Raw genomic sequence first — 10,554 nt, forward strand, 5'->3', positions numbered from 1 at the left:
TTAAAATTTCTCTATTTTTTTTCAAAATCTCAAATCCCTACCTCCTTCTCCAAACTCCCATATAAATTATGTGACTTCGTCAAATTATACTCTAATCAAATGCAATGTTTCATAGTTTTTTTATATTTTATTTTAGTATTTCTCAATTAATTTTAAACTTCTATTATTGATTTCAACATTTTAATACAAGGAAGAAAGTTTCAACTACTTATACTATTGCCTTTGAGATTTAACCATAAATTTTGTATCTTCCAAAATCTAAAAGTCGATATCATGATTCCAAAACTAAAGTGGAACCAGATATACAAGTAACTATTTTTGTTCACATTTGATATCTAACATGCTACCCACATGCCACTAGGTCGTTTATGATTTTTTTTATTATATGTCTTATTCAAATAATTTAAAACTCTATTATTGATATTAACATCTAGCATTTTTAAATAGGGATCAACATTTTAAATAACATAGGACCAATATGAAATCCAAACAAATGTCCATTCCATAAAAATAACATATGGCTTCAATCTCAAACATTACAAGTTCTATTAAACCAACAAAACCTACCAAGATGACACTTGATTTTCATTTTCAAACTAGATCAAGTTTGTTGCAACATTATTATAGACCCTTGAGGTTAGTTAGTTCCAATATTTTTTTCTTCTTTTTTTCAACTAATTGCATCTTATATAACACTTGTTAATTGTTATCTCTCAATTTCCAAATCACAGCTTAAAGTGTTTGTCTGCAAAAATGAACAATGGTAATGTGAAAATGACAAAGACAAAGACTATTCTTCATGATCTTTATGAGAAACAAAGACAAAGTCCTTACTATGATAATCTCTGTCGACCCGTTTCAGATTTGGTTCCGTTCATCTCCTCTGGAATCAGAGGTGTTACTACCAACCCTGCGGTATTCTTCTCATTTTTTCCTTACCTATGTTTACTCTCTTGAAAACATCCTGATTTCGCTTTTCATTTTTTTCCTACCAACCCTGTACTATGATAATGTTTTCATGTTGCAGATATTTGAAAAAGCCATATCATCATCGAATTCTTACAATCAGCAGCTGAGGTCTTTTTTTTTTTGCTTTCATGAATTCAGTTTAGAGAAATTAGTTAGATCCAATATAAATTTGATTTTCGGCTTAGCAGGGATTTGGTAGAGGCAGGAAAAGACATAGAAAGTGTTTACTGGGAATTGGTTGTGAAAGACATACATGATACTTGCAAACTCTTGGAACCAATTTATATTGAATCAGAGGGTGTAGATGGATATGTATCTGTTGCAGTTTCTCCCAAGCTTGCAAATGATACCAAAAGGACAATTGAAGCAGCAAAATGGCTTCATAAAATGGTTGCGTGTCCAAATGTTTATGTTAAAATTCCTGCAATTGATGAATCCATTCCTTCGATAAAGGAAGTTATTTCTCTTGGGATAAGTGTAAATGTCACTGTAAGTTTCTTATTTATGGACGTTCTTATATATGATGCACTGACACAGACACGAACGATGATATGTGGACACAATCAGAAGTGTCGGTGCTACAACTATGGACATTCTTATGCTTATTGTTTGTGTATTTTGAACAGCTCATATTCTCTCTCCCTAGATATGAAGCAGTTATTAATGCTTACTTGGATGGTCTTGAGGCTTCTAGCATGAATGATCTGTCTAAGGTTTCAAGTGCAGCAGCTTTCTACATCAGTAGAGTTGATGTTGCAATTGATAAGAAACTTGAGGAGATTGGTACTGCTGAGGCTCTTGATCTCACAGGAAAGGTGTGAAACTTTTTTCCCAATTAATTTTTGTCGCCTTTGGATCCGGATTTATTATAGTCGATAAATGTTGCAGTCATTCTGATCCGTAAACACGAGTTTGTTAGGTGAAGATCAGACAGTTTGTGTTTTCACTTCTCAAATTTGATTTACAATGTTGTAATGATAATTTCAGGCTGCAGTTGCTCAAGCAGTGTTGGCTTATCAGCTTTACCAGAAAAAGTTTTCGGGTCCGAGATGGGAGCTCTTGGAGAAGAGAGGTGCCAAGAAGCAAAGATTGATGTGGGCATCAACCAATGTGAAAAATTCATCTTACCCTGATACTTTTTATGTTAACTCCCTTATTGGACCAGATACGGTAATTTCGACAACAGTTTAACTGATTAACGCAGTTCAAACATGCGATTAATTACATTGAATGAATGTTATAAGGTTAATAAAATAAGTGATCATTCTTTGGTGCATACACAGATTTCAACCATGCCACCAGACCCTGCTCTTAAAGCATTCATGGACCATGGTATTCTTTCGAGAACCATTGATGCAAAAGTATCAGAGGCGGAAAACACTTACAATGCAATTGAGACGCTGGGGATTGATTGGAGTTGTGTTGGATCACAACTTGAAAACGAGGTGCTGGATTCTTTCAAAAGAAGCTTTGAAAATGTGATCGAATGCTTGGGAAAGAAGGCTAGAATGCAAGCGGTAGATGGATAGAAAAACTCAGTGCATACAAATAAGCCAATGCTTGATGCATATGGGATTTGATAATGTAAAGCTTGGTGTGTGACTAAAATAATTTCTTTTCTTTACCTGTCACAAATGATGCTGTGTTGAATAAAACTACCACTCACTCTTTAAATTTCTCTCTATGATATCAAGTGTTTTGTATATTAAAGACATGAAACAGTAACTTAATATGCAAACCAACACCAAAGTTTCTATTGAGAAATGGTAACTTAATATGCATACCAAGTTACCACTTACCAACAAAACAAAGTACATATAGCTAGAGTGTTATACAGAGTATATATGCTTTGCTAACCTCGCAATTATAAACTGTGTGCTATATTTCTAGGTGGCCTATCTCATCTCATCTCACTCGTTAATGTCCTACGAAAACTACGACCACCAACAGAAGCTTCTGAATCTAATAAGGAGCTGCTCAATATGTTGTGTATCCGAGGTTCAGGTTCTGACTTACTAAAACAATAGACAGGAGCCTGCCAATGCTCATCCTCCAGCACTGCACCAACCTCAAATGTCATCACATGAGAAACCATTCCTGCATTCACCAACCATCATATATATCAGCCTTGCAAATCACTAGCAACACAATTAGTAATTAATTAATTTAGTAACAAACATTGTCTTTTGTCCACAAATTCTAGCTCAATTGGCAGAAACCGATATTGTTAAGTTGGACGTCATCACTAGAGTTTGAACCTGGTAGTCACGGTTGTGTGTGTGAGTTTCTAATAGTTATTAGCAATTCGTGTACAGACAAAAAAAACATATTTTTCCGGCGACTAAATAGTTATGCAGCATCAACACTTCAGAATAAAGTAGGGTTGCACATGTGTCTGTATATCTGACACTGACATATAACTTGTTTTGGACCGTTCGCAAGGCCCAAGAAGAAAGGCTCAATGATATAGCGGAAGCAGTCAAGCGCGCAGAACAGGTATGCCCTTTTCTCCCTGGATATAGGCTAATCCGCCCAAAGGAGCTTTAATGATCGTCCAGATCAATGTGACGACCGACCGCGATGCCCGCCTCACTCCACACTTTCAGCTGTCAACGGTTTCTCTTATATAAGATACAAGGCGCACCATTTCTCAAATATTCAAATACATTCTAATTCTCACACCACTATTATTCACTCTCTTACCGACTTGAACGCTGGAGTGTATAGGTCGGCACCTCTTCACCGCATTGGAAGTTCAGGACACTGCAGCAATCTCTATTTCCTCTATCCATCAATTCTAGTTCCACTCCGAACAATACTAACACATGTAGTTTGTTTTATAGACACAAACATTGGTACTTAATTAACATAACAAACTATAAGCAATAACAACTAACCAGAGAAGAAGATCCACTTGACGGGTCTTCGAGTGACAACATCCTCATAGTACCAAATAAAATCAACTTTCTCCCAAACATTACACAGAAAATTATCAGCATATTCTTGACCTAAATAGTTAGCACCTTGGAGCCAATTGGGTCGGAGAATTCCCACATCAAAATGAAGCTTTTTGCAAGTGCGGTTGAAAGGGTCAAGAGTGTAGATAAAAGAGGTACCGTTGTTCCATTCAAGGTCGTATTTGAGAACACCTTGCTGATACTGGATGATGTTGAAGTTGCGTCCCTTGGGCCAATCGTACCATAAGTCAGTTTTTTGAAGAATGCCGCTTCTGTTGATGAACAGCACTGAGTGGAACTGTTCCGGCCACGGCGCTGGAATTGGGGTCTCTCTGGTTGAAGTTGAGAGATGAAGGAAGAGGAAGAGGCATAGACACAAACAAATGCGTTCTTCTATGGCAGAAGAGGCCATGGCGGATTTCAGAAAGAGGAAGAGGAATGTATTGTATTTATGAATCACGTGGATAAGATTATATACCCCATGAATAATTCTCAACCGTTTTTTGTTACACGTCAATGAACCAAAAAATTTAATTAAAAAAATTATGTATTATTTTAATTTTATTTAAATTAATAAAATATAAAATAATATAGCAAATTAGTAAATTTGAACAAAAATTAATCAACCAATAATTGATTTTCACTGTTTGATTGCAATTGAGTAAAATAATACTCACTAAAATTATGTTTTCTAATTCTACTTTAAATTAAAATTTATAGCTTTAGAGTCTTAATGTGATTTTACATTAAAATTTACATTTCAACTCACTTTCGCAAAAATTTATCAAAACATAAATCATTTTATCTTCAAACTCAATTTTAGTCAAAAAAAAAAAAAATCAATTTTCCATAATCAATTATGACAGTACTTTGTTTCCCTCCTTTTTTTCCATAACTTGTTCACCTCTCTCTTAAAATTTGTCTAAAGTTAGAGAGACAAAGTTAGAGGATCTGCTTCCTCAATTCTTATACACTAGTAGAAATGTTAAATCAATGAAACCATGTTTGTATTACCCTTGATTTAGTTCAAAGTATTTCTTTGTTCCCAATTCTCAACATATCAACCAGTGCAGACATAGAAAAAGAGTTCAAAACAAATTCACCAAACATGAACATCACATTGAAATAAACTTTTAGAAAATGAAAACAGAAATGTTTTTGAACAGATTCACACTTGTAGAATACAAAATGTACAAAATGAGATAAATTATTAGAATGTAAAAAGAAAAATCCAGAATCTAGTGTTTTAAGCTAAAACACACAACCACCAACAAAAGTTATATAAATTAATACAGAACAATGGTTCACCAGAATGCGAAAACCACAATCTTTTCACTCGTTTTATTCTTTTACGGATTTCTAGTAACTACTAGCCTAAAACAAACCTTCAAGTTGTTGCTATTAGGCCCTTATTTTTAATAACAAAGATGGTATAAGAATTCATTTATCGTTACAAATGGCAATATCATTTATACCCAAGCTACTGATTCCCAGTGATGGGACCGCCCCGAAATTTCTGGATATCATCCCAGCCTCTTACCCATGGTTGCCCCGGTGTTGCTCTTGTTTCGGGAGAAGAATGGCTATTAAGATTCTTCAAAACTCCTTCTCGCACTGCAGCAAAGACCTACGTAACAAACAACTGGTATGAGCATTTTACCCCTGATAACATTGAAATTTCATTCAAATATTGAAACGAGACTCACAGGGTTAGTGATGAGTGATTCTGGGGGTTGCTCCTGCCCAGATAACCATTTCCATAAATCTGGATTCTCCTGCATAACAAAAGTAAGATTTTGAAGTTAACATAGACTCAAACCAAGACATCTGTGTCTCTTTCAAAGTTAAGTAACACGTAGCTAACCCATCTCCATTCCCATCAAGACTGCAAATTTAATCCCCTGAAAAAATCTTCATACTATCTACATTCGTAACGTACAACTCTTAAAATTTTACAGACTCGGGATCTAGTTTAGTTCATAAGGGTGTCTACGGTAGGTAAGTTCCAAAGAAACTAAAGTCAAATTATTCTCACCTATTTCTTTTGGATTAGTCCCACCAACAAGCAAGATACAAATCACCATTTCATCCTTTATTGTACTTAAAAAACTGTAAACTTTTCATTAACAAGATTCCAAACTATTAGTCCCCTCTTAACGTAGATGGCATAGTTCTAATTGTGGTCAGCAACCACAATTACGGCCGCATTGACTGTATTTGCTCGTGATATCAAGGTTTGCAACATAACTGTCCCCACTTCCACAATTTAGAACTATGGTAGATGCATCAATAGCCAACAGGCAAAATAACCCAAACAGAAGCATAGGTGCTTAGGGAAAACTATCTGGACCCTTGGACAGATGAAATTAATTGAATGAAGTCCAATTTTTTATAAGAGACATCAACAAAGAACGAAGATGCTTTCATACACAAACAAAATAATGACTTGCATTTGGAACATCCAGTCACGCTTGTATGGCAAACCTTTAGCCCTTCTAAATAGATACAGTTTTACCTCCAAAATTCATTATATTAGACACTATATTGTTAAAGCCAATGTCTTAAGATTTGAATATTCAAGATTGTATTGCAATTGCAATCATGCAGTTCATCAAAATTCTCAGCCAAACATCATCCAATTCCACCTTCCTTAGATTCACCTCCCGAAACCAGGTAGATAACATATTTGATCTAGTGTATTCTTCCCCTATAGTACCCGCAACAGGTGAATTTTGTCAAGAATCCGGTGAAAGAAACAATATTGGACTAGTTTAAATAGACTTATTTGAACTTATTCATTAGTATTAGACATAAACACTTGAGAGACTATTCGGAAGAGCTTATGACATGCCTGTAACAAGTTTTCAATTTAATTCCAAGAGTCTCGAAGATATTCTATATGAAAAGAATTTGACTTTACTTTATAGCACTTAGCTATAAACTCTTAATTAATCTGTTTATTCAAACAGGCTCTTGATCAAATTCTAACCTATAAAACTGGAATTAAATTCCTAATTCCTAAGTAATATTTACAAATTTCACCAAACAAGTACTAAAAAAACTATTAGCATTTAAATTCACAATTTATAAAGGATCAATCTGAAGCTAAATAAAGAAGAAAAAATTACCACGTCAAGGACATGAATGAGAGATCGAATTTGATTTTCATCCAAGGAATGAATATTATTCTCTACCCATTTTCCGAGAACCAAATCGAGTTCAAGAAACCCTCGTTGCTTGCTTCTATACAATAACCTGTTAGCAACACAAAGATCATTCAGTAACACACGTTAGGGTTTATTATTATTCATCTTCACAAAATTCAGAAACAAAAAGAGGGAGATTCAGAAAGCGAACCTGTTGAACAAGCTTCGTTTGGTTTCTTCATTGGATAAATCAATGTGAAACGAGTTATTAGACTGAGTACCGTTGTTATTATCAGAATGGGATGTGAAAGGGGAAATCCTAGAATGTCCGAAAAGTGGCCGGAGAAGAGTGTTTGACGGTGGCGCCGACGAGTTGAGGACTCGAACAATTCTTTTCATAAACAAAGAAGCCATTCCGATTTTCGTTAATCTTTCTCCGTTTCTCTCTCAAATCCACTTTGTATTACGCTTTTGTTTTTCTGTTGCTACCGTGGCTTTTTTTCTCTCCACAACTTGTTTTCTTTCGCCACGTCACAACCAACCCAACCACTAAAAAAAATTACATCTTAATTATTCAATTTAAAAAAAACATTATTTCTAAATTAAATACCAAAATAATCACATTTCCAAACTATTCATAAACTAACCACTTTTTAAATTAAAAAATCATACAATAAGAACATACTTGACACATGTATTCTTTTTTGCATCGAGACGTCAACCCTAATGATGCATGCATATGCATGATGAATATATGTGGGGCATGTACTAAAAAAGAAAGATGGTAGGAGAAGTAACGCATGCATGCAAAAGACTATTGAATAGAATGTTTATTTGGAGATTCAAAAGAAATATTCTATTTAATAGTCGTTAGATTATTTGTTGAAAAAATTGACGGCTCTATAAAATAAGAGAGAGAGAGGATTTTCTTAATAGTGAGAATGGGAATTTGATAATATTTTTGTACATTTTACTTTTGATAATATTGATTTCCTAATAATAGAGACGGTAGATTTTGTACGGAGTTCAAATAATTATGCATAGCAATGTCTTATTTCCTAGATCCATAATACTGTTTTGAAAAAACTTGATTTGGGCATTCAAAAATCACTGTTGCCTTTTTTTCCTTAAAATTCTTGTGATAAATTGAATTTAGCATAATAATAAAACAATACATTGTGCTCAAGTTAAATTCTACAAGAATGAACTCATTGAAAGAATATGTATACTAATAACAACATTCAACAACATGATAACATTTCCATCACAAAAGTGCCTCAAATAATCTCATCTATTGAGTAACATTTTCAAAACTGCTTTCCATTGAAGTTGGTTAGAAATTTATGTCTCTTCTCTCAGCAAAAAACTTTCCTGTAATAGCTTGTTCAGGAATAAGAGAAAGCCAAACACCAGTATCAGCACCATCCTCAACTATAATACTTCCTGCATAACCTGTTAGAGCTGTTTTCACCCAACCAGGACAATAACAGTTGATAAATATCTTTTCCCCTTCAGGCCTATCACAAAGTTTCCTTGCCATAAACCTTGTATAAGCATTAACAGCCATTTTCGACACAGAGTAATCGGTAAACGTTTGAGGCCATCCTCCCGATTTCCACGTTCCGTCTTCCACTTGTTGTAGAAAAGTCGTCACAACACCATCAATTAGTTCCTCAGTAAGATTCTCCACATCACTAAGCTGCTCTCTCAGCTCATCATTCTCCAATCTCTAAAACATTAAAAAAGATATTCGACTTTAATCATAAATACTTCAAAAATCAATCATATGGTTTGATTTTTACACTTACATTTCGCTTCCCGTTCAGTCGACCTAGACGCGAGCTCACATTTACAATACGACCACCAGCGGCAGTTGCCTTCATCAACGGAATCATAGCTTCGATCATACGTTTGGTTCCGTAATAATTTGTATCAATAACCACCTGAGCATTTTCAACTGAATTATCCGACCCGAAATTGAAATTAACACCTGCGTTGTTTACCTGCAAATATACATCATACATTATTGCTTCGATACATATAACACAAACTTATACTAAAAACTTCACTTTGTCAATACATTGAATAATTAATGTATCTGATACTGAAAGTATTTGATCCTATATGTTTTATGAACTTGCCAGGATATCTATGCCGCCATAATTTTCCTTGAGCCATTCAGAGAATTGGGTGATGGATGAAGAATCTAAAACATCAAGTTGATGACAAGAGACATCAAGACCACCCTCTTGTAAGACCTTAATTGATTCAACACCAACACTAGCATCTCTTGATGTTAGTATTACAGTGACTCCATGATCAGCAAGTTGTCTAGAAATTTCAAATCCAATTCCTCTATTTCCACCGGTAACCACGGCAATTGTTTCCTTAGACCACCACCTATATAACACATTGCAGATTAATTCCTCAAATCAGACATGGTTACGATTAACGACAAAACTCTAATTATAAAATGAAAGAACATGGAGCTAGAAATTCAATGCAACCTCTGGTGATCAGAATAAGGAATGGTCCTCAAAAGTGAAATCTCTTGCAATCTCTTATCTTTTCGGTCTTTTGATTTTTCTTTGTGCCCCATTTTTTTTTCCTTATCTGTTTGAGGAATGTATTAATTCAGCAAGAATGCCATGAAGATAAAGTGATGATTGAATTTTGGATTGAAGAGTGAGACGTTGAAGATGGAAGTGCGTAGGGACATGAAAATGTATGACACGTTGTTGGTCTAAGCACCAATGTTGGCTGTAGAACTAGACTTCAGGCTAACTTTTGTTCGGCATACTTTAAGGAAAAATTATTCTAGTAAAATGTTCATTAGTCTGGAAATATACCTTTTTTTGGTCAAGTAAATTACTATAGAATATTGTTGAATTTTTATAATTTCACATATAATAATATTGATATATGAAAATTATTATTATTATTCTACAAATTCTATAATTTCTTTAAAAAATAACTAAAAAAATTAATAATTTATATTTTTGTTGAACTTTTAATAATTTCACATATAATAATATAAATATATTAAAATTATTATTATATTTAGCTCTTTATATGTAATCATATTTACTCCAAAATTAGAAATAACATAATTCACTCTTTATAGCCGTCTCGTTCATTACTCATTACTTCATTCACTCTAATTCTTAATTTATTTTACTTCATCACTCATTAATTCATCCCCACAATTTTTTACTTTTAAATTGCCACTCTCAATTCTCTAATTACTTTACTAATAACTGATATATTTATTCAAACTTATGGTGAAAATGAATTTAATATTAATTTTTCAATTTATATATTCATTTTTTAGTTCTTTATAATAATGTACAAATTTTTAGTAGTTTTTTATTAGTTTTTTCATTTTCTATTGAATACGAAAAGTATAACAAAAAAAGTATTATATTAATATATTAAAATAAATACTGTTAATAGCAAATAAAAAATAATAAAAAGTAATAATA

At 33.5% G+C, this 10,554-nt stretch overlaps 4 protein-coding genes across 5 annotated transcripts; 1 reads left to right on the forward strand and 3 right to left on the reverse strand.

Annotated features, from left to right (window-relative positions):
* Positions 1–462: 462 nt before the first annotated feature.
* On the forward strand, positions 463–2,643 carry LOC127105784 (uncharacterized). Of its 2 annotated transcripts, XM_051042991.1 has the most exons (8): positions 463–636; positions 732–763; positions 863–915; positions 1,028–1,077; positions 1,158–1,458; positions 1,596–1,784; positions 1,957–2,139; positions 2,253–2,643. In XM_051042991.1, exons 1-8 carry the CDS (start codon positions 518–520, stop codon positions 2,496–2,498), a joined length of 1,173 nt encoding a protein of 390 aa, XP_050898948.1. In that variant the 5' UTR covers positions 463–517; the 3' UTR covers positions 2,499–2,643. The 2 variants fall into 2 exon arrangements, with proteins under 2 accessions (XP_050898948.1, XP_050898947.1); XM_051042990.1 differs by having other exon boundaries at positions 465–636; positions 732–915.
* LOC127105785 (uncharacterized protein At4g14100) lies at positions 2,615–4,379 on the reverse strand. Its single transcript, XM_051042992.1, has 2 exons — positions 3,867–4,379; positions 2,615–3,066 (listed from the first exon to the last, which is right to left on the reverse strand). Exons 1-2 carry the CDS (start codon positions 4,336–4,338, stop codon positions 2,870–2,872), a joined length of 669 nt encoding a protein of 222 aa, XP_050898949.1. The 5' UTR covers positions 4,339–4,379; the 3' UTR covers positions 2,615–2,869.
* Positions 4,380–5,178: 799 nt separating this feature from the next.
* Positions 5,179–7,559, reverse strand: LOC127105786 (succinate dehydrogenase assembly factor 2, mitochondrial). The gene is made up of 4 exons (XM_051042993.1): positions 7,284–7,559; positions 7,055–7,181; positions 5,633–5,701; positions 5,179–5,553 (listed from the first exon to the last, which is right to left on the reverse strand). The coding sequence occupies exons 1-4, from the start codon at positions 7,484–7,486 to the stop codon at positions 5,407–5,409; spliced, it is 546 nt and encodes a 181-aa protein (XP_050898950.1). The 5' UTR covers positions 7,487–7,559; the 3' UTR covers positions 5,179–5,406.
* A 780-nt stretch (positions 7,560–8,339) lies between these two features.
* On the reverse strand, positions 8,340–9,768 carry LOC127105787 ((+)-neomenthol dehydrogenase). Its single transcript, XM_051042994.1, has 4 exons — positions 9,580–9,768; positions 9,214–9,472; positions 8,881–9,075; positions 8,340–8,801 (listed from the first exon to the last, which is right to left on the reverse strand). Exons 1-4 carry the CDS (start codon positions 9,669–9,671, stop codon positions 8,406–8,408), a joined length of 942 nt encoding a protein of 313 aa, XP_050898951.1. The 5' UTR covers positions 9,672–9,768; the 3' UTR covers positions 8,340–8,405.
* Between the last annotated feature and the right edge of the window lie 786 nt (positions 9,769–10,554).

The sequence above is a fragment of the Lathyrus oleraceus genome, chromosome 7 (genome assembly GCF_024323335.1).
Source record: "Lathyrus oleraceus cultivar Zhongwan6 chromosome 7, CAAS_Psat_ZW6_1.0, whole genome shotgun sequence".
Taxonomy (NCBI): Eukaryota; Viridiplantae; Streptophyta; class Magnoliopsida; order Fabales; family Fabaceae; genus Lathyrus; species Lathyrus oleraceus.